Here is a 23,134-nt window from a genome sequence, read left to right as displayed (position 1 = left end):
GGGCTTTGGGCAACCTGGTGTGATGGGAGGTGTCCCTGCCCATGGCAGGGGGTTGGAACTGGGTGATCTTTTAGGTCCCTTCCAACCCAAATCATTCTGTGGTTCTAGGATTCTATATGAAGAAGATGAAGTCTGAGACTGGATAAGGAATTTGGACGGATTGGCTGGGATAGCGTGCACAAGACAGCTGTGACTAGAAGCCAGTAAGGGTAACAGAAGTGGAACCTGCAAAGAAACAGATCAAAGGATAAACTAGGGAACAGTGAGAGAAGAGAGTAGGACTGCCTGATACTGGATCAGAAAGCTGGGAAGAATAAGGAAAATCCCAAGAGCTGAGGAAGCCAAAAAGTTGCTTTGAAGGGTGTGGGACAGAGTAACTAGTGCAGGAGCTGGAGGCTGAAAAGAAGGAGAGAGGTTCCATGAGAAATGCGGCTGGGAACGGCAGCTGAAGGGACTGAGTAATGAAACTAAAGAGCCTGTCCATAGTGGGATGACTAGATGACTAAGGTGAGACAAATGGGACTGGAAATAAGGAAAAAGGCAGGAGAGCCATACTGGAGGATATGGAACTGATAGTGTTAAGCATCCTTTTTTTTTTTTCTTTTTTTTTTTCCTCCTAAAAAGTCACAGGAGAAAGGCTGTGAGCCACTAGAGCACATCCCAATCTGGTGAAGATTTTGAATCTAACCGGAGATGTGCCATCAGCATATTTTCTCCCTCCTTCAGCACAACTGTCTGCTCCTCCTTCAGTTATTTCCTGTGCTGAACTAGCAGAGGTCTAAATGTTTCAGCCCTGTGCATGTCTCTGGGACGCACTGCTTTCTGATTCGACAGTGCACGTGCTTGGGGCTAATGACACAAAGCACATGATTAGGGCTATTAAAAACTCCAAAGATAAGGGCTGCTAGTTTTAAGATTGTTTTTCTCAGTTGTTGTTTTTGCCTCTTTTAGCATACTTACTATAGAGCAGTCAGCAAAATACCCTACCCCAAAAGGAATCTTTGCCCCAGGTTGTACCAGATGTAGTGGAGGTGACTGTCCTAAAGTCCGTATGTTACGTGTTTTAGAGGGTGGGAGGCTGAGTGATCAAAGCTTTATGGAAAAGAAAAGCTGGTCCCTACATTGAGACAGTGATGATTCCCCCAGCCTTTGCTGAAGATTCGCTGGGTGATGCTGTGCAAGTTACTAATTTAAGCTTTTGACAGAAGATTGCAAATTTGAATTCCTCGGTTTATGTCTGTGTGATTTGAGGCATTATGATTTAGTCTACCCAAGTGCTGAATTTGTCCAGCTACAAATCAATAAAAGTGTGCTGAACTACACAATGATCATAAAATACCAGTCTTTGACATCTCTAAATAGGCATTGGGAATAAATAGACACTTTCTACCCTCATCTCATTGTATTTTGGTTCTGCCCTGTGTGTGTGAATGTACTCTCTGGAAATTGAGGACAGAGAGGGGAGGAATAGTTCTCTCTCACCTTGCTGAGAGGTGTGTAAAAGTAAATTATTACTTTAAAAATCCTCCACACTCTTGTGAAAGGTGCAAGGGAGAGGTACAGGGGAGAAATGAAGAAATCTGTTGTCAGAGCAGTGTTTGAAAGGTATCTGGTGCAGAAAGCCTGCGTGACACACACACACACACACACACACACACACACAAAAAACAACGAGAATAAACTTAGAAATACTAATTAGTGTCAGAGCCCAGGAGCCCAGCAGCATCAGCTTAGCCTGGGGGCCTCAGTCCTGCCCCAGTGAGAGCTGGGACAGTTTAGCCTGGAGAAGTGATGGTTCAGGGAGATCTCACCAATGTGTATAACAGCCTGATGAGGCTTCATGGAGAAGGGACATCCAGGTTCTTCTCTGTAGAGCCTACTGACAGGACAGGAGCCAATAGGCACAAATAAAGATAAAAATATAAGAGCATTCAAGCTGAAGACAAGAAGAAACTTTCTTATTGTGAAGATGGTCAAACAATCAAAGAGGTTCCCAGAAGGGCTGCAGTCTCCATCTGTGGAACTACTCAAACCCCAACTGGACACAGTCCTGAACACGGGGTTCTTGGTGATGCTGCTTGAACAGGCATGTCAGAATAGACAACCTCAGGAGGTCCCTTCCAAACTAAACAATTCTGTGATTCATCTGCCACTACTTTTGATAAAAAAAAAAGCAACTCTTAATGTCTTGTTCCTTACCAAAACTTCTACATTGCATTCTTTTCTCTGTGTTGTTTTGCCTCAGTCATTCCATTAAAAATGGGGTCTCATAATCTCATGTTCCTCTGACTTCAATTTTATGGTTTTACATCTTCAGTCGTATCATTTCAAGCATCTTGTGCCCATCACTGCAAAGATGGCTTTTATACCACTCCTCCCCCACCTGTTGTCATATGACTTTTCTGCTCCAACAGTCTGTCCCTCTCTCTGTACAGTTCATCTTTGTACAGCTCTGAGCTTCCCTTAGGCATTGAACAACCTCTGTCCTCTACACTCTACTTACTCAGGTTCTTCTTGAATACCATGCACTGGTGTGAAGATTAGAGATGCAGCTGTAACAGCAACAAAAAGTAGCAGCACTGCAGCACGTGTACTAGTTATATGTACATTTCTGCTTTACTTTCTACTTATGGGTGTTCTTTGAAAAGCAGCTGCACCTCTTATCTTGAGACCTTTGTGTTTTACCACATTGCAGACACTACCAACAGCATCTCCTCATTATTCCATCCAGTTCAAATTCTTATGGCAACAAATCAGTGTGGTAAACTGGAGGCAGTGTTGGTTTGCTGTGGTTGTGGAGGCCGTGTAGAAGGTAACAACATGTCTGTCAATATGCATATGAAGTAAAGGCGAGACACTTCAAGCCCGCTCGCCTAGCTGGCGAGTCAGTGCTCCCCATGGAGTACGCGTCATGGAGCAGCTGCCTTCCCGCTGGAGAGGAGAACCACCTCTAGTTCAAGGCTAGCCTTTCCTGGGTGTCGTGGCAACCAAATTCTGTCTGCAGAGTGACTGTGTCTGAAGGTGTGAGCTGCTCCCTGCTCCTCCCAGGTCAGGCAGAGTGGGCAGCTGGCTGAGCCAAGCTGCTCCTGTCGGAAGGAGTTAGGGACCCTGGCTTAGCTCGAATTCCAGCTCAGCAGAAGAAGGCGAACAGCGGGGGCATCTTCAAGTGGTGTGGAGTGTCAGTGTATTTCCTTTGTGGGCTGTAGTCTTCCTAGACCTATTTAGCAGCGTTGTTACTTGCAGCTGACACTGCCCAAGTCAGCAAGTGCTCAGAGATCTCTACACGTCTGCAGTGAGGGAGCTTGCTGCTGGATGTTAAATGGTACGCAGGGCAGCTGCTGTGAGGCAGGCAGGTGCTGTAAGCTCCCCGTGCCACTCCAGCTCATTCTCCTTGGCTCCTGTGACTTGTGGAGGAGCAGCAAGCAAAGTAGCTATCACCTTTCAGACACAGGAGTCTAGTTGTAAAATATTAGGTTAATTTAACTGGAAAAAAATATTATTTTTTTTCAAACTCCTGTCTGTAGCTTGATGGTTGTGAGCCATCAGCAGGTTGAGGGGGTCTTTTCATTGATTTCAATGGACTTGGACCAGACCCCAGGCAGTGTGTGTGCCCTCCCTTTCTCATTGCTGGAGCTACCAGCTCCTGAGAAATAAAGCTCTAGTTGGAGAGATTCCCTGAGATGTGCTTCCTGCCCAGATGTCAGCTGGACACTGCCTGTCTCATTTGCATGCTGAATGGGTTAACAGGCAGCTGAAAGCACTTGCATTTACATTTTCTGCACTGGAGATGTCTATTCTACTAAATCTTTAATTTCATAAATCAAAACTGTTCTGGAGTAGTCAATAAAAATTCCATTAAAATCATTGAAACCATTTCCTTAAAGTGCTGGAAGTATGTAACTGCAGTCCCTTGTTTTGGTAAGTGCTCAAAAACATCTTGTGAAATAGAGCACGGTAGATTTGGAAATGAGAATTGTGTGTCATCCCAGTGCACAGAATGGGGAGAAACTGCACTGTACTGGAAGTATTTTGGAGTCTGGTTGTCGTTTGGTCTTTCCATTAAGTTGTTCCCCTACTAAGCTCTCCTCAGTGTGACACAGGAATTACAAAGGGCACTACTGTGGGCTATAAGCCCATGGTGGTCCCCAAGGTGTGGCATCTGCCTTTAGAAAGCAATGCATCCTGCCCTGCTTTGCAGGGTAAGGCAGCAGGAACAAAAATAACGGTTTTGACGGCGCAAAAACACTGCAAAATAGCGCAAAAGTCCGCAGCGATCACAACGGGACCCCGCCGCCCACTCTCCCTCCCCGCCGGGCAGCCCTGCGCCCACGGCCGCGCCCCCCAGCGCACAGCACCCGGTGGCGGCCGTTAACGCCCGTTAACGGCCGGGCCCGCCCCCTCCTCGCCGCCGATTGGCCCCTCCCCGGGGCGGCGCTGCCCTCCCATTGGTGGCGGCGGAGGCCCCGCCCCTTTCGCGCCGATTTGTGGCCGGGGCGCGGTGCCGGAAGCCCGTTGCCGCCGCTGCCGCCGCCATGTCGTCGGACGCGGAGGTGCTGGGCGCGCAGCCGGCCGGTAACGGCGCGCTGGACGGCGCCGAGGAGGACCCGGCCGCCGCCTTCCTGGCGCAGCAGGAGAACGAGATCGCGGGCATCGAGAGCGACGAGGGGTACGGCATCCTGGACAGCGGCGACGTGCCGCCCGCGCTGCAGGCCGCCGACGGATTCGCTCCCGGTACGGCTCGGGGCGGGCGGCACCTCAGGGCCTGCGGCAGGGCCCCGCCGCGACCTTCGTACCCGGCGGCACGGCCTGCCCCTGGGGTGGTGACACGGCCCTCAGGAGTCGGTCATCTCGTAGGGTTTGGGGCATGGGGGCTGGAGGCTGGGTGTTGAAGGGGTTGGTGGTGTTGGAGCGGCTTCCCTGAGCGCTGGGGTGCGAGGGGGGTTATCAGAAAACCATCCTGTGCTGGTAGATGCAGCCTGACTTCCTTTTATGTAGGGCAGAAATAGCGCACGACTCCCTCCTTTCATGCACCTTACACATCGCTTTTACTCCCCCTTTCATATACCTCACACACTGCTTTTTTCCCCCCGTAAAAGCCTTACATACCCTTTATATTCAAAAGAGATGCTAGAATATAAAAACAATCTCCTTGAGGACTGAGTTCTTTAAGGGAAGTTGTTGGATGCTAGCCTCTCCCAGCTGCCAGAGCCATCTAGTCACACCGCCTTCCCCAAATGCATGCAGTGTGGCTCTTGCAGTGTGATTTCTTCTCAGAAAGTCAGCTTGGTAAATGCTTCCAGATTGGGTTGAAATGTGAAAGTAGTTAAGCTGTGTTTGAAGAAGTGAAACTGTTATTGGAGAAATTGTAGAAAAAAAAATCATAATGGATATAATAATTTGATCTGTGAAGTCTAGGTGTGATCAGTATGTCATCTTGCTGTTTAACATGTTTTGGGATTGTGTTTATCCTCTGGCCTGTTACATAGGCATAGCAGATTCTGCTTGTGAACCTTTGGTGGTCTCCTTTTTAATACAACCTTCATTTGGTGGCTGTTGGAGCCTCTACTCTACCAGTTAAAAAAAAAATTAAAGTGCAAATTGCAGCAATGCAAAATGTGCTTGTTCAGCCATGGGGATGTATGAATTAATGACTTATGTTGGCATTTGTCTTTGAGATTTCTTGTGATCCAGTCAGCATCCTAACAAACATCAGACAGCTCTAGTCCATGCTAGTTTATTAAACAATTTTGTAATTAAGTAAGTGAATGCAAATTTCTCCTTGAATTTATATAAGTCCTTAGGTAAGTCCGTAAGCACTGTGGTCAGGGATTTGTGGATTTACTTTTTTTAACCTTCTTGAACTCCTGACTTATGGATCTGCTGCTGGATAAACTTTCTTCCTCGATACTGGGGGAAGAGCTGTAACTGAGGCAACTCTCAACTGGAGTTTGAAGACCTTAACTAGGTCTTAACTTCAACTACCGAGAAGCAGTCACAGCTTCATGTAATGTACTTCTGAGGGATGTGCTATCTCATACAACAATGTGTTTACATTGCAGCCTGTTAAAAAAAGAACAAAACAAAAACATTCTCATGGACAGTGGTGAACTCCAGGAGCTTATGCCCGTGCAAACAGGTATTAGTGTATAGTCCTGTTAATTGTAGTTATATTGAATACTGAGTGAGTATGGGGGAAGTGGCAGAAAGTTGCCAAGCTCACCTGGTCTCACAGAGCATCACTTCATAGTGTTGTGGTCAGGGCTGGACTGCTGGCCTGTCCCATTCGACCATTTATTATGTAAGTAGCCATTCTGTTCAAGTTTCCTGGGTGTATGAAAATTAATCTTGTTTTCCCTCGAAAGGGAAAGCATAATCACCGTTTCAGAAGACAAAAAATACTGTATAAATAAAGCAATATAAAGCTGTTGTCTAGTTATTAGTATCTTGGTCTCTTATGGGATCCCCTTGTCAGTGATAAATCAGTTACAACAGTTCACTTGCTGTGTCCTTTCATCAGGAGTGGATGTGTTTGGGTTGAAGTGTCTGCCTTTTGGAACCTGTGTATCAGTGTAAAGACCCTGTGACAGCTTGTCAGGTAGTTTCTTACTGAGAAGAACATTCAGAGGCAAGTGTTTTTGTGTGTTAATAATGAAAACATTACTCAAGTTTAATGTAGGCTGCCTAGTCTCAAACAGCTTTAGTTTTGAGCTCTGTCGTTTTTATGTGAACTTGAATGAATGATGCCTCTCTACCTCCTGGAGAGGCTCGTAAGCCTCTCTAGGAATTAAGGAACTTAATTGCATTTGGTGGTTTGTCCATAAACCATAACAGCTCATAACAATTAATATTCTCTCAGGGACTGAATATGGATTTGCTTGAAAATATCGTTAGGGAAAGAATTGTTTCGTCCTTTCTCTAGTTAGCACCACAGACCGAATGAGTTACTTGTTAGTGGCTGTTGATACTTCTTAACAGTTTGAACAGTCAGTGCGGTAGGTTTTGCTATGCAATCCCTGTCTTTAGGCTTCAAGGCACTGTAAGATAACATTGAGAAAGGTGTAATATATTTGGAGAGATCTATTTAACTTGTATTTGCAATTTTTTGGTTATAGTATTTGATTGTGAATTTCATGGTAGAAAAATCTATTTTGCCTTTTAAAAGGGAATGCTATGTGTGCTGTGAAGTTACAGAAGCACTTACAGCACAGTGTTATAGAGGTGTGCAGCATTACTGCCCGGAAGTGTGATCTAGGATCAGCCTAATGAATATATTGAAAACGACTCTAATTTTCGCTGGGACAGCAGGCCAGAACCAACAAGGAGATAAGCCCTCTTCCTGACCCATTTGTCTTTATATTACACACAGGCTTGAGAAATAGATAGAAAACATATTTATTCCTCAGTTTCTTGCATCACTAACTTAAAAAAAAACACACACAAGAAAAAAACAACAAAACACAAAACCTGAGCAAACAACAAAACCAAAACAACTACTTTTTAGAAGAATCTTTTTATCCTCTTATGGATGAGAGACAGGTGAAAGGGAAGCTGTGTTCTTCTGTTGTTTTAACTATGGCTTATGAGTCTCCTTGAAGTAGCAGTGAAGAAGTAGAATACTCAGTGTCTAAAAGGGATGCCAAAAGGAGCTCATAAGTACTACTTTTATATGTATGGTTGAAGTTCATTTCTCCTGCATGCAGGACATTGTCCAAAGTGTAGCCGAATACAAGGACTTCAGGAGGGGCTCATCCATGAGGTAGGAACTGCTTGGACTTGTTACAAGTGATAACTCTGGACAGTCCTGCCTCTGACACTTCTGGTAGCACTCATCTATTGCATCATCAATAAAAGTTGGGGACGCTAGTGAATAAGGCTAAGCAAACTGTTTTACACCAGACAGAGTGTAATATTACTTGAAAGCAATTCCTTGCAGTAGCTGATGGCCATTACAGTAAGCTTCTGGCAGCTTAGTTACTGTCCACATTCAGTATTAAAGTTGACATGAAAGGAGGAGCATGTCAACTAGTCCTTGGCTAAACCTGTGCTTTGGTCCTGGAACTGGTCTGTAGCTCTTGCATAGTGCTACCAGAAAGAGCTCAATGCCGAAGGAATAACTTATATCCAAATCCAGCGTCAACTGTTTGGTCTGCCCTGTTTTGAAGTTGCATTAACTTCCTTGGCTGTTCCTTTCAGCTAGAAGCTTAATTTGGCAAATTCACTGCTTGTTGACTTGTAGAACCAAAGGGACAAAACTGTTGTGTTTATCTTCAGGATACCCAGACCTTTCTTCAGTAAGCTGTAGGACATGTGGAGGGCACTGATTCTAGCTGTCTGTGTCTGGCAAGCTTGGCTGCTGTTTGTCTTCTGTCTATGCGGATTGGGCTGGTGGGGAGAGCTTCAGCTGTATCAGCAGACTCTGAAAACATCTGGGAAGTAGCTGTGTGGGAAGTTGGTTACCCTGTTGTCAGCACGTCGCAGAACCACAGATGCTTGGACATGTTCTGTGCTTATCTTAAGTCCAGAAGCAAACACCGAGGAATGTGGGATATTTATTCCTAACTTTTTGAAAAAGTGTGGTGTTAACTTATGAGCTTCAAGATGCAGTACTGTGTTGGGATTGGATGGACTCTGAAGCCAGTAGACAACTCATTGTTTGTGGTTGATGAAAGCATGATAGTAATAATGGTATTTAGGCTTCGTCTGGAGGAAGCCAGGTACAAAATAACATATTTCTATGAACAAAAATCTGGCATGTAGCTAGCTTTGCTTACTGAGACGAAGTAATTCATACCGAATTACACAAACACTGAGAGCTGAAAAGAGAATATCTGACCATTGGTTCTGTTCCAGTCAGTGTGCTTGTCTTGGCATGTGATAGGATGTTGATACAGAACCATTTCATCTTCAGCTGGCAGTATGCGCAGTCAGCATGCTGACTTGGCATCTTAATCACAAGTTCTAGGGAGCTTAAAACAGATAGAAAGTTTGTTTTAGTATTTTTAATGCTTCTGACTTGTGTGCTCTCTGAAAACACTCTCTGCAGCACCAATTAGCAGCTGTTTCCAAGCAGAAGAAAGCAGTCTTAAGACAAACATCTGTTCCTCAGCTGCAGCTCTCAGCAAGAATGTTTTTCCTTTCACCTCCATGGTCTACCAGCCTGAGTGCTAAAGACATTGATGAATGCTTTCTCTTTGTTAGGGTGGCAAACCTACTTGTATTATCACGGTTCTTGGAAAAATCTTCAAGACTGAACCCACTTGCCTAGCTGGCGAGTCAGTGCTCCCCATGGAGTACGCGTCATGGAGCAGCTGCCTTCCCGCTGGAGAGGAGAACCACCTCTAGTTCAAGGCTAGCCTTTCCTGGGTGTCGTGGCAACCAAATTCTGTCTGCAGAGTGACTGTGTCTGAAGGTGTGAGCTGCTCCCTGCTCCTCCCAGGTCAGGCAGAGTGGGCAGCTGGCTGAGCCAAGCTGCTCCTGTCGGAAGGAGTTAGGGACCCTGGCTTAGCTCGAATTCCAGCTCAGCAGAAGAAGGCGAACAGCGGGGGCATCTTCAAGTGGTGTGGAGTGTCAGTGTATTTCCTTTGTGGGCTGTAGTCTTCCTAGACCTATTTAGCAGCGTTGTTACTTGCAGCTGACACTGCCCAAGTCAGTGTGCGCTGGGTATTGTTATGTGTGAGGCAAAGCTGTTAGTAACATGACTTGTTACCTTACACAGACAGCTGTAACATACCACTATTCCAGAAAGGTGCCTTGCTGAGACTTAGCAGTTCCTGAAAATCTTAGTGCCTTTTGCATAGTCTGGTGATTTAAATGGTTTCATAAGCTCAAATGTTTGTCTCAAAATTGATATGTTCTCACATCTTTGTTCAAGATGAAATTCTAAGCTGTGGCAAAGGTTGCAGCTGGTCACATTCCTAAGGCTGTACTGCCAATGTCACTTTGGAAGGAATAACGCCGCAGCTGAAGTAGAAAGCTATCAAATATGATAGCAGAAGATAGCTGAGTTGTTTTTTTTGGTAGAAATGTTAGCTATAACTTTTGAATTAACTAGGAATCAGGAACTATCTAAACGATGCTAATATTTACAAAGTGTTGCCATACTGGATTGTTAGTCTTCCAGGTAGATGGAAGTGTAGGTCATGCTGCTTAACTTCTGAACAGTTGTTTATTACTCATTTTCGAAGACAGGAGAGAAAGTGGGAGTAACTTGTGGACATTCCCTGTAGCAGCTGCTACAGGGATATCAGTTCTGCTCTTTATGTAGCCTGTGGTGTGATCCTGTGGTGAAGAGCTGACTTTGTATTGTGGGTTTCAAAGAATGATGGCTCACTGTCCCTTGTGCCTGTCTGGAAGAGGAGTAAAAGTGCAGAGATAAGGAAATGATCCTGTGAGGTATTAAGTGACAAGCATTTACATAACTCCCACATTGGATACTGCAGTATAGCTTTCCCTACAAGTTACGGTAGTCAATAAATCCAGTGGTATTGTTTTTCTCAAGTGGCTAAACTGTAGTCATTTCTTTACAGGTGCTGTTGATGGAATGATTAATGGAGATGTCTATCAGGTAAGGTAGAATGAGTCTGTATCTAGAATGTGCTGTTCTGCTGTAAGGACTTTACCTCAGTCTAGGCTCATGCTTCCAATTGCCCTTATCTAATTTGCTTGTACCTCATGTCTCAAGAGGAATTTTTATTCTGATAGCTCATCTCATGTTATGCCCATATTGTGCTCTCCTCTGAATTTGCAGTCAACTTAAAGCAGCTGTCCATTTTGAATTATGTCTGAATGGGACATAACCACTCTGAGCAGGTTGACATATTGTAGGACGGCTTAACATTGACTTGCCACTGGCTAATAAACTGAACAAAGCATGTTCTGACTACATTAAAGCAGAGTTTTCTAAATTGCTTATTCTTTAAGGATAGCTCATATATCCTGGTTGTCTTACCAGCATTGGTCTTATAAGGAACTGACTGAAAACATTACACATTTCTTAGTGACATATAGTTGCATGAAATTGAACTGGTGGCTAGATAGCTCAGTCATATTATGAAAGCATGTTAGGCATGGTAATAACAAAAGGAGATGCTTGCTTTATCAGTGTCAGGGAGAAATAGGGCGTGTTAAGGCAGTTGCCGCATTGCAGCTGCATTTAAGACAAGTTTGGCTAAAGCATGGCTGCTTCCTGCTGTGAGAGTTGCTTGAATAGTGCTGCTTAAGTAAATGCTTGGAAAGGACACAGCGTATGAGCTACTTTTCCATATTCTTAAGTGAACACAGACTGCTGGAGACATAAGCTACTTTCACTGCTACTAATATTTTTGTCCTCACTGTTGCTGTGAGGTTGGTAGGAAAACTGCTTCTTACTGGTCCTCTGTGCCTCATTACATGGTAAAAGGTAGATGAAATATTTTGATTATTTGCAGTTCTAATTAATCAACTGTTTTGTTTGATGGAGCCTCCTCTTAATGTGGAAGAACAGACAGAATGGGCTATACATAACTTCTTTCAGCCACCTGTAACTCATTTATCCCTGCAACTGGCCAATTTATTTTGTTTTGAATTCAGTGTGATACCTGGTGCTGTTGTACCAACCTTCCTCATTATCTTTGCATTATTCCTTCATTTTGATGACTATAAGAGGCCCAGAGAATGGCAGGATGTAGCCACACCTGCCATGAACTGCAGTCTAGTACTATCAGCAGTGGTATTTCATCTGTTCAGGGTAGGGTGAACCTGTAAAAACTGTTGGAGTATGCTCTGCGGCAAAAAGCACTATATTAGTTTTGGAAGTCTGGTACATTAATTACACTATTCATTGCAAGTCTTTGAACTATTGTATGGTGAAAAGTATGCTAGTACTTGCACTGTTTTGTTGCTTAAATGTTAAACTGCATCCTGTTTAAATAGCTGCTTACAACAATACGAATTCTGTAATGCCTTTGACTGATATTAAAAGCCAACTTCCTGTAAGGTTTACACATTTTTCTGAAGTAGACAAATGCAAGTTACAGAGAACATTTTAAACTCCTGTGCACAAAACCAAAAAAAAAAATTGAAAAATTACTTTCATAGCAGATACTTAAGGTGAAATGAGCTGGAGGATCTGTAGGCCTGCAACTGCATGCTGAGGCACTAGGCACTGTCTTCTGCTTTCTTCAGGCACAGAGCTCTGGCATAGTTTGAATTCCTAGTCAGCTTGAATTTGTTTGATCTTAAATTCCCAGAGGCAGCCCTATATTAATTTGCAGCAATTCTGCTGTAATTTGTGGCAAGAAATTTTTCATTGTAATGGTGAAGATGTGGTATAGTTAATGTCATGTGCTCAGTTCAGATGGTGTCTACTTTTATGTAGCTTGCAGGCAATTACCTGAAATCTTCAGCTGTAATGAGTAAATGATGTGATTATTTCTTCCCTTTAAGGAGAGTAACGGTCCAACAGACTGCTATGCTGCCATATCACAAGTAGATCGACTGCAGTCAGAACCAGAGAGTATTCGTAAGTGGAGAGAGGAGCAAAAAGAGCGCCTGGAGCAGCTTGGTAAGGAGGGTGTTTGTTGCAGTAGTGTTCTTGCTGGTGACTCAGAAGCGGCAGCTTCTTAAGCAGGCAAACTTCTCAAACTGTGGTTGCTAGTTCCTTGGAGCATAACTTGCTGCTTGAGCAGGAAGCTTGGGGGATGAGTCTTCTGGTAAGCAGACTGTTAATATTAGTGTAGGTAGGATCCAGCAAGCAAGTGGATCGCTGAACCTTGATCCAGGAATGTTCAAGTGGCTTGCCCTTTACTTACCAATAAGCTGTTCCTCAGTCCTGTAACAGAAAACAAACAAGCTTTTATCAGCAGAAAAGGGTGAGTTAATGCAACAACCATCAGCACTTTTTTTTGCAAGGGAGAAGATTGCTCTTTGAGCAAGGGAAAAGAGTTTTGTGATGGAGGCCATCTGTTACGTAGATCTAACCTAATAGCTAACTTAAGTAATGGACTTGTAACTAAATCAAGCAATCAAATTAAGTGACACCTACCTGTGGACAGCTTCTAAGAGCCTACAAAATGGTGTGCTTTCCAGTTCCATTTGGGAGGAGACGCTGCCTTGAAACTGTTAGGAAAACTTTGTATACAATGTGATTCCAGATACAGCTGAGCCTGTTGTTTCTCTTCTGTACTGGTTACAGCAGATGAATTTGTCCTGAGCTGTGGGCTGGGTGTAAAAGCAAGCTGAGTGTCACGCTCCCTCATTTTGTCTAATGCAGAGGCCTTACTCTGAGCTTTGTTCTAGTACTACCATAGCAAGGTGACTGTTTCTGAAGAGTTTGCGGACTTACTGAATCAAAATTAGTCTACAGATTCTTAGCCTAGACTGAAGTAGACTGTCTGCAGCACAGGCATTCTGTTTAGTTAACCCTCTGAATTCTGAGGGCATTGGACTTCTCATGGCCTAAATCAGGAAACCTTCTAACCCGTATTTGAGTGGATCAAGCAACAATCTGCACTAGGGTGCACTGTGAACCATCAGCTGAAGTATTAGCAAGATCTAAGGAGAACAAATATGTCTGACAGATTAATTCTTAAATGTTTAGATGCTAACTCACGAAAGCAGGAAGCAGAATGGAAAGAGAAAGCAATAAAGGAGTTGGAGGAGTGGTATGCCAGGCAAGATGAAAAGCTCCAGAAAACAAAAGCCAGCAACAGGTAAGATTTCTCCAGCTATTTGAAGACCTATGCTACTGTCTGTGAAAGTGATTGGGTGGGGGGAAAGGTTAGAACGTCTAGCACTAATTCTTCATCCCACTTCAGTAACCTCTCTAAGAGATGGGTGTCCAGTGGTAAACTCTTCTCTAAGTTATCTTAAAGTCTAGATTCTGTGTCCAAGAATAGTAAGTGAAAGTGTTAAGATAATGAACCAGAATTATTTATGTCCTTAAGACAAAAAGTTTGACCTTGGCCAGAGTTTATCAGTCTGCCTACTTGTTTGTATGTACCTAGCTGCACAGGCCTTCAATGACCACCATGCAACTAGCAATCTGACTCACTACCTCTCAAAAACACAGAAGTGGCCTTCCAGTTAACTTTGCTGCCACTTGTTTCATTAGGTATCTTAAAACCTTGGACTGTTTCATGTGGAAGTGTTTGAGAAATACCCTGAGTACTGCTAGTGAAGAACTAAATGATGACTATTTAAATTATTACATTTAAGGCTTGAATAGTTTCAGTATGGGATGTGGAGCAGAAACTAATGGCTTAGCTGCAGTCTAGTAAATTCTTACAGTTCCTTAGAAGCTCCCTGCAGAATTTTGACTTCTGGCTACATAAAGGTAAATATGGTGGTCCTGACTTAGATCTTCACTTCTGACTTAGGGCTGCCAGTGTCATTTTGTCCAGGTAGTCATCAGGGCTACTTTATACTTTGGGAACCCACAGTCATCAAGCTGAACTGTTTTTTGAAATGCCATTTTTCCTATCTAAATAGCCAGCAGGCTTGTCAGAAGTAGTCCTAGCTTACCTAGGACTACTAGACTTACTAACGGAAGAAAGGAGGTCTATATATCCTACAAAATTATGGATTTGATGCTTTCATTCCCTGAGGTACAGTCTTTCTGATAGTTTGAAGAGAAAACAGGATTGCCATTCGTACAAGCAGTGGCAAGACCTCATGATATCCCCATAGCTTTATCTTGGACAGAGTTTGAGCTCAGGGTGTGCGTTCAGGAGAAGGGCCCATTTAACAAGAGCTGTGATCATGGAAGTAAAGCATTGCTCTGGGAGTGTTTGGTGTTCTCATCAGCCTGGTGAGATCTCTCTAATTAGTCTCTGTCCACTGGAAGTAGTTTAATGCTAACACTGGGGCTCGCCCTAAGGTAGCTGGTCCCAACTTCCTAGGACATAGGGGAGCTTTTATGCTGCCCCTGTGAGTCAGTGGCCCTACTGGTACATTCCATGTGGTAGCCGTGGCTTCCCTGTTAGAGTGAGGTCTAGGCAATATGAGATTAATGCACTTTTAAAAACTGCCTTCAGCTGTGTTCTGTACTTCTCATCCTTATCTCTTTTCTCCTGCCTGCTTGCCTGCCTGTTGGACTACTTGCTACCTAGGGTGGCAGATGAAGCTTTCTACAAACAACCCTTCGCTGATGTGATTGGTTATGTGTATGTTGCTTAACTACTAATTCTGTTTGCTAGTAACTAGGTAATGAGGAGGTTCAGACATAGTACTGAATGACCAAGTGTGACTTCTGCTGAGTATTTCAGGCCAGTAGAAGCTAGAATATGTAAACAGCCTTTACTTTTGCACAGCACTTAATGCTGCAGATCAGTCAGTTTTCCTGTGGGAATCTGTGCAACATCCAACACCTTTAAGTCATGTCGTACACATACCACTGGCATTTTGTTAGTGAGTTCAGTAGTCTGTAAGATACGGTACTTTACAGTTCACTGGCTTTATAGGCCAGTGAGCACTGCTTAGCAAGATACTTTGTATGTATGGGTTAACGTCACTTGTAGTCTCATGTGGGTGCTGTATTTAGTCCTGGTCGCTTCCACAGTGAAGTACAGTGTTCAACTCTGCATTCTGTGTAACAGGCATTGTGCTCCTGATCTGTGCCATTTGCCTATATAATCAAAAAAATAGTCAAGCAAGCCTTGCATGTAATGCTCTGCAAACCAAAGAAGGTGGGGAGGAATCAGCTGCCATAAATCAGGGTAGAAAAGGTGCCTATAGAACTTAGGGTACTGTTAGAACAGATAAAAAGGACAAGGAGGTGGTATTGGAAAATGAACATTAGCTGCTCGCAGAACTGAGCACTTATTTATAGACCTGTTGCCAGACTAATGGACCAGTTGAGAGTACAGCCACGACTTTCAAGCCCCAATGAGTATGCTAGTTTCTGTGGGGTGGAAGGATTGCAATGTTCATTGGCTTGTTCATGTCTTTTAATTTCTTCCCTTAATTTGTAGACTTGAATTGAAAGATGGCCATGTCACAGATTCTAAGGTGACACCTTTAGAAGGTGTACTGGTGAGCCGTGGTGTGGCCTTGAGTGCATTTATATTGAAGGTCCAGTGTGGAACTCATTACCTAATTGTAGATGGATGTAAAGCAAGACTTGTGAAATGATGGATTTACAGGTGGTGTTTGACTTTGTTCTGAAGTCTTCTGGAGTTGACTTAGACTTTCTAATAAAACACGTATTTTCCTGTAGCCATTGCAAATGTGCAGTGCAAGTGCTGCAGAATAAAATTGGCAGCATGTTTCCTGAATGTAGGCCGAGCTACTAGTGCATGTTGAGCCAGCTGACCATCTGCATTAAACTCATTCTCATTTTCTATATCTGACTTAAACTTTCTCTCCTTGTTTCTTTTCTTCTCTTCACCTTTAAGCACAAACATAAATCATCCTTGCTACAGCCTAGAACAGTTAAGTAAAAAATCTTCACTGCCCCTTAAAGTGTCATGTCACATAAAGTAGCAGTGTTGTAGTGACCCTTGTCTTCAGTGGTGTCTGTAACCTTACCATCCCTGTGAACAGTGCTGAACCCTCATGGGAGAGTCATCCTCACTGCTTTCTCTGTACTGCTTGTTGGAGTAGATGGATTTGGTTTGATCTCTCGATGCTTACTGCTCTTGCACTCAGGCAGCTACCAGGGCCCCACAGATCACCTAAACTGGATGCTGGAGTGTTATACGTGTGTTGAAGCAATGCTGTTGGCAGCATAGAAAAGCTATCCAAAAGGATACTGCTGGGAAGGCACTGTTGCTAACCTGTACATACTGTAAAAAGCCTCCTTAGAGTATCCTCCGGGTGAGAGAGCAGGAGAAATGTGTTTATCCTGCTAGCTGACTCCAGATGAGTCATCCTCTCTGCTGAGATGTGCTTTAGACTATAGCACCCACAGGCATGGGATTCGTGACCTAAATTCCTTTTGATTCATGCTGCTTCACTACAGCATTGGGAATCATCAGCAGATAGTTTTATGATGGCCTGGAGGCCTTGGGGCTGATTTAAATCCTCAAATGGAATCTGTTGTAAGACATGCTTGCAGGGAACTGTAAATTTCTAGTTGGCAAGTGTCCAAAGCAAGCCATCAAGTGGCAGAGGCTTAAATAGTTGAGACTTGGGCATTTCTTCATAAATAAAAAGCCTACATAGGAGTGCCTTACTTTCTGGCAGTTTGTGTGGTGACTCCTGTAGGCAAAGACTCAATAACTACTCTTAAAACCAAACACCTGTATTCCAACATTTTACACAGCAATCCTCTGCACTGCTTGTGCACAGCATACTATTGCAACCTACTTCCATCTCCAGGGTTGGGGCAGTGGGAGCTTAAATAGCCATAATGTTCACAAGCAGCTGTCAGGTCACATTCCTTACGAAACATACTGAAAGAAACTGCATCCTGTAAGAGGGAAGGAGTGCCTTATGTTGGGCATTAACACGAGGTGCATTGCATTGCTTTCAGGGCAGCGGAAGAAGCCTTTGTGAATGATGCAGAAGATGTTTTTCCGGGCACTGAGTGGGAACGTGTGGCTCAGCTCTGTGACTTTAATCCCAAGTCTAGTAAGCAGGCTAAAGATGTGTCCCGCATGCGTTCAGTCCTCATCTCACTCAAGCAGGCTCCGCTGGTTCGCTGAAGGAAAGCACAATGGAAACACTACAAATGCAATATCTTAACCTTACTCAGAGAAGCTGTGTTTGCAGTAATTGGATTAATTGTTTCAATGTTCTTTTGGACCAAACCTCATGATGTATCTAGAGCTGATCATTGTTTGATTGCATGTTCTTCCTCGTGTTTCCTTCGTGTCTGGGAGAACCTCCAGAACCGTAGTCTCTGTGCTGTTTGCACTGAGATGTCACTTCCAACATTACTGATATTAAAGATCTGTTAAACAGCAAAATGTGTTGACTTTGGATGAATTGAGAAGTTGTCCTGCACCTTTTTCATGGGGAGTCTTTAAATTGTGTGTGAGCAAACATTTATCTTAATTGATGGGGCAGCCAGCAGTACTCCTAGTTTCTTAGAGGATGTCCTGCATATCTCTAAGTGTTCTTAAAGCTCCTGAGAGCTGTAGTTAAAACTGCTTCCTTATCCAATTTATTACACAAGACGGGAGCTTTGGGAAACTGGAGCAGCAGGCTTGTTAAGGAGCTTATTTCTTTTCTAGTGGAACTGAGGATGCTACCTTCTGCAGGTAAGCAGTTCCGGGTAGTTTTCTAAGTGACTCACTCCAGCTGTAGATCTTCGGCTAGAAAAGTGGTACAGGGCACTGAACAGTTAAAGCTGACATTCTGCTTGTTGGACTGCCTGTTTCACTGAGTAACTATTCAACACTGGTCTCATATGCAAAGCTCTGCTGTGTGGGGGCTGTCTGCAGCTGAGCTGTCAAGGAAGAGGCAATGCTGTGCTCTGTGGTTGTACAGAAGTTTGTGTGTCTGGAACAGTGTCCTTGTCCATACTGACTTGCAGATGCTTTCGTCGTGGTGCTGGACTGGAGATTCAGAATGTGCTCCCGCTGCTGCTTCTGTACCAACTAGATTGGAGCTCTCTCCCGAAGTGGTTTGAAACAAACACATCCAAAGTTTGTCCTGTTCCTTCCTTGGCTCTCCAGTCTCAATCAGCATTCAGAAAGGCTGTATTCCTGTCCTGCTCTGGCAGGTACAGCACCTTAGCTGGTGTGTAGGAGAGCTACTTTAATATGTTCTGTGCCTGAGCTGGAAGCTTAGTACAAACAGTTTGAAGGGGGCTCCAGATGCTGACTAAAGCTTGCTGAGATTTGTGGAGCTGTTGCACAGCAACCCTGTTTTATTAGCAGCTTGTTGCCGTGGTGGATAATACATTGAAGAAATGGTTGCCAGTTGGGCCTCAGTAGTTGAAGTATGTTGTGTCCTAATGTTAACTACAGTAAATGGGACTATTCTCACGTTCATAAATGTACCCACAAGATACAGTTGAGTGCTGACGAAAATGATAGCAGACTACAGGTATGGAAGATTAATACCATTCAAGATTAAAGGAAGAAAATATTTTCTGAACTACATGGGAATGCCACAGGTGAGTTTAAAAGGACTAGCACACAGGAAGTCCATTGAACACTGATACTCAGTGTTAGCCTCAACCAATTATGCATTCAGCTTGACTAAAATCTTCATTCTTCCCATCACCCCAAGGTTTTGCAAATACAGGCTTCTAAAATAAAATGATAATTCAATAGTGAAAACCTAATTGCATAAAATTCACTTATCTGCTATGTGCTATGCTAAAATAGATGCTAATTGGAATTTACTGTCATTTGAAAGAATGAGCTGTGGAACTAGTTGATCACCGCATAGATCTCATCAGACATTTTAACAGTGGTAAGTGCATAGTTTTGTGCTGTAACTGAGAAAACTGCCAAAGGCTCCCAGATTTGAGGCCGAAGCAATATTACTAGAGTTAAAGCATTGTTTTATGAGCTGGGTGCTATCAAGGGGTCTGCAGTTCTTGTGTATACCATCCAACTGGGACACTCAATGAGCGTCTTTTTTTTGGGTTTGGTTAGCTTTTCTAGCTCTTACATTGAGTTTTTGTTGATTCCCTCATTTTCCTTGATTTTTTTATTCATTTATACTAGCTCACTGCCTCTCCCTGCCCCCATGCACACGTGGGGCCACCCAGAGCTGGCTGCCGAGGACTGTTTCCAGATGGCGTTTGAAGATCTCCAAGGAGGAGACTCCACAGGCATCCTGTGCCAGTGCTCAGCACCCACACAGCACAGAAGTGCTTTCTGTGTTCAGAGGGAACCTCCCGTGCGCCAGTGTGTGCCCACTGCCTCTTGTCCTAGCGCTGGGCACCGTGGAAGGTAGCCTGGCTCTGTACTCTTTGCACCCTCCCTTCAGGTGTGTGTACACATTGAGATGCCCATCAGCCTTCTCCAGGCTGAGCAGCCCCAGCTCTCTCAGCCTTTCCTCACAGGAGAGGTGCTGCAGTCCCTTAATCACCTGTGGTCCTTTGTTGGACTCTCTCCAGTACGTCCATGTTTCTCTTCTACTGGGATGCCAAGACCTGGAGTCGGTGCTCCAGGTGGGGCCTCGCCAGCGCCATGCTCAGGCTGTCTGCGAATTATTTTAGTTCCTACTCGTGACACTGAAGAGAAGAATAGTTAGCTTTACTTGGGTGAATCCAACCCCTTCTCTGTGTTTCCGAACATTGACTTTTTTATTCTGGAGCCAGCATCTGTCGCTATTCTGTGGCTTCATGTGACGATTCTGTGCTGCATCTGGCCTAGCTGAGCAGACTCAGTGCTGTTTACTGCCCTCCCCACTGCTGCTGCTTATTTCAGTGGCAGTAATGTGGCTGACAGAGAAAACCCAGTCAGTCAGTGGGATCTGGAGAAACGCACTGGATGCTTCCAACCTTTCAAACAAAGTCCCAGGTGTACGTGCACCGGGGTCTCATGCAGCATTGAGAGAAGCTGCTGATGCCTGCTCAATACACCCTGCAGTATAATTTGCTTTGTTCAGCCTGTGATCAGGTGCCAGATAGCACCCAGCTAGTCTGAAATGATGATGAGCATACATCGAGCAGAAGAGGGACAGACACAAGGCCATGGGTTCATTAAAAAGATGGGAGCCTGGAAAAGATTATGCTGCACTTTTTTGCATCTGAGAGGATGTTCTTAGCCAGAGGAGCGTGGGTAAAAGTTGTAAACAGCCACAAACTGACACTGTGGCTTGCCTGTTTCTTGCTGATTTTTTTTTTTTTTCCTGAGCAGCTGATAAAAAGGAAAATGTATAGTTTACTAGATAATGTCTGAGAATGGACAAGGCGGGTGCCTGTAGGGTTTGCCAGAAGAGGATTCATGTGGTGGCACCTGTCATGTGGGCACGTTTGTTACTCTGCAAAATGAGGATGCTGCAGCAGCACGCTGGCACTGGGTGGTGGTCTGCCTGGGGCCGTGCAGGATCTTCACTCATGTTGCAAGGTTAGTGATGATGGAGGCCTTTGGGGTATGGGATGGTCCATTTGAACCTGTGGTAGGTGCTAGCTGTGTGAAAGGAAGGGCTACTCAACGCTGCTGAAGTTTAATTCGGTGTTGCATCAGTTAAGCAAGTATCAGTGATGGTTGTGTGTGATGACAATGACTGCAATGCCTTTGGCCTATGGTTATTTGCTCTTGCCTCGTCTGGCAGCTTTTTACCAATTGCAGCTATGTCACCCAGCTCAGTCAGGTGAAATAAGGCATGAGGTATGGATGGGATAAAAATCTTACTAAGCTTTTCAAGCAGTACTGTAACTATACTGATATCACAGGTTTGTGAAATTGATATATAAAGGATGTAATTAGGATAAATTAGGAAAAAGGATATATAAAAGATATAATTGATATATAAAGGAACCTCTGGAAATTAAAAACGGTATTTCTTTAAAGTTTCATCTTACATATAGTCTTCATGCACTTCTTAGACACAGATTTAGCACTTCACACAGGAATTTTAAATGCTGATAATGTGCTTCATGCAAAGAAGAAGCTGGAAAATCTAGTTTGGAACACGTGCAGCTACAGAAATTTGTAGCAGTGGTGGTATCGTTACAAAAGCAAGGCAGAAATGGTATAGAGAAGTATTTCGCTCTTTTTAGACCTATGGAAAAAATGTGAGCTTTCAAACAAGGCCTTCCTCAACTGAAGTAAAAGCCTGGTAGTAGATTTGATAAGGACACTACTGACATCTGCATGAGATCAGCAGGAGGGTCGTGTACCCAAAAGCTTCCCTCAGTTATGATAGCAGCAGCAGCAAACTGTCCGCTTCCTATATTCTTGTTGCCTTGTTCATTCTGAAAAAGGTGTCATCTTACTCTGATTTTAACCCAGAGCACAGCGTACAAGCAGTGAGTGTTTTGGGCATTGCTGTGATTCCACACAGCAAAGTATACAATTTCACTGTTTCGTGTGATCTTGCCAGGTGAACCAATCCAGAAGTGCTACAATGGTGTGTGCAAATTTAATCCAAGGTCTGTGGCTTTCTGTGTGTTCTCAAGAACATCATGAGCATTTTAAAACACTTAATGGACCCACAGTGCAAAGAATCTGCTTTCAGATTATGAAGTAAACATAGCTTGGTGCTGACCTAAAACATAGCTGCACTAAACACATGGCATTAGCAAGTGTATTTCAGTTGCCAAAGCACTGGTTGTAGTGTGCCTTTTGATAAGCCATTTTCCAGACAATTATTTGGAATCTCCCAATGGGTGTCCGGTTCTGGCATTTCCCCCTTACTGAGAGCCTGTAGGCTCTCCACAGCATTTGAAAGAGTCACAATGGTCAGATTTCACTGATGCAGGTGAAATGGCAGAGCAGAAGGGGACAATCCCTTCCCTCCACCTGCTGGCCACCCCTCTGTTGATGCAGCCCAGGACGCAGTTGGCCTTCTGGGCTGCAAGCACACACTGCTGGCTCAGGTCGAGCTTCTCATCCACCAGCACCCCCCCCCCAGTCCTTCTCTGCAGGGCTGCTCTCGATGAGTTCTTCTCCCAGTCTGTCCTCATGTCTGGGATTGCCCTGACCCAGGTGCCGCACCTTGCACTTGGACTTGTTGAACCTCAACAGGTTCACGTGGGCCCACTTCTCAAGCTTGTCCAGGTCCCTTTGGATGGCATCCCTTCCTTCTGCTGTATCAACTGCACCACTCAGCTGGGTGTCATCTGAAAACTTGCTCAGGGTGCACTCAATCCCACTGTCTCTGTCATTGATAAAGACATTAAACAGTACTGGTCCCATGACAGACCCCAGAGGGACACCAGTCGTCACCGGCCTCCACCTGGACATAGAGCCATTGACCACCACCCTGACTGTGGCCTTCAAGCCAATGCCTTGCGTATCAGAATATAAAACCTGTCTGCACTTTACTGTCCAGTATCTGTGTTTCTGTGATACAAACTTGACAGTTTCTCTGTTGGTAATACATGCAACTTTCTGAGCATTTTGGTAAATTTAAATAGAGGAAGGACACTACCAGAAGACTGAGGAATTTGTTAATCTTCACTCCCTGGATAGCAGATCAGAGACAGAAAACAATGAATAACTAAATTTGCTGCTCAGGAGACCAAAAAAAAAAAAACAAACTTTGATGCTGTGCTGATTAGCACATCAGTACCAGCAAAGATGAGTAA

General features: G+C 44.2%; 1 protein-coding gene across 1 annotated transcript; it reads left to right on the top strand.

Moving 5' to 3' along the window:
* Nucleotides 1-4,481: 4,481 nt before the first annotated feature.
* On the top strand, nt 4,482-17,885 carry CLTA (clathrin light chain A). Its single transcript, XM_035564202.2, has 5 exons — nt 4,482-4,731; nt 10,527-10,564; nt 12,424-12,541; nt 13,577-13,688; nt 17,450-17,885. Exons 1-5 carry the CDS (start codon nt 4,533-4,535, stop codon nt 17,619-17,621), a joined length of 639 nt encoding a protein of 212 aa, XP_035420095.1. The 5' UTR covers nt 4,482-4,532; the 3' UTR covers nt 17,622-17,885.
* The last annotated feature ends 5,249 nt before the right edge of the window (nt 17,886-23,134 follow it).

This window comes from Cygnus atratus, chromosome Z, assembly GCF_013377495.2.
Source record: "Cygnus atratus isolate AKBS03 ecotype Queensland, Australia chromosome Z, CAtr_DNAZoo_HiC_assembly, whole genome shotgun sequence".
NCBI classification, from domain to species: Eukaryota; Metazoa; Chordata; class Aves; order Anseriformes; family Anatidae; genus Cygnus; species Cygnus atratus.
Note: the sequence above shows the minus strand (reverse complement) of the source record. Positions and strands in the feature narration are given on the sequence as shown.

What these genes read in the sequence shown, in the direction of transcription:
- CLTA (XM_035564202.2), top strand. Translation starts at nt 4,533, where the DNA reads ATGTCGTCGGACGCGGAGGTGCTGGGCGCGCAGCCGGCCGGTAACGGC. An exon ending in CGCCGACGGATTCGCTCCCG is followed by an intron (nt 4,732 to 10,526) that starts GTACGGCTCGGG and finishes ATTTCTTTACAG; the next exon opens with GTGCTGTTGATGGAATGATT. An exon ending in AGAGCGCCTGGAGCAGCTTG is followed by an intron (nt 12,542 to 13,576) that starts GTAAGGAGGGTG and finishes TTAAATGTTTAG; the next exon opens with ATGCTAACTCACGAAAGCAG.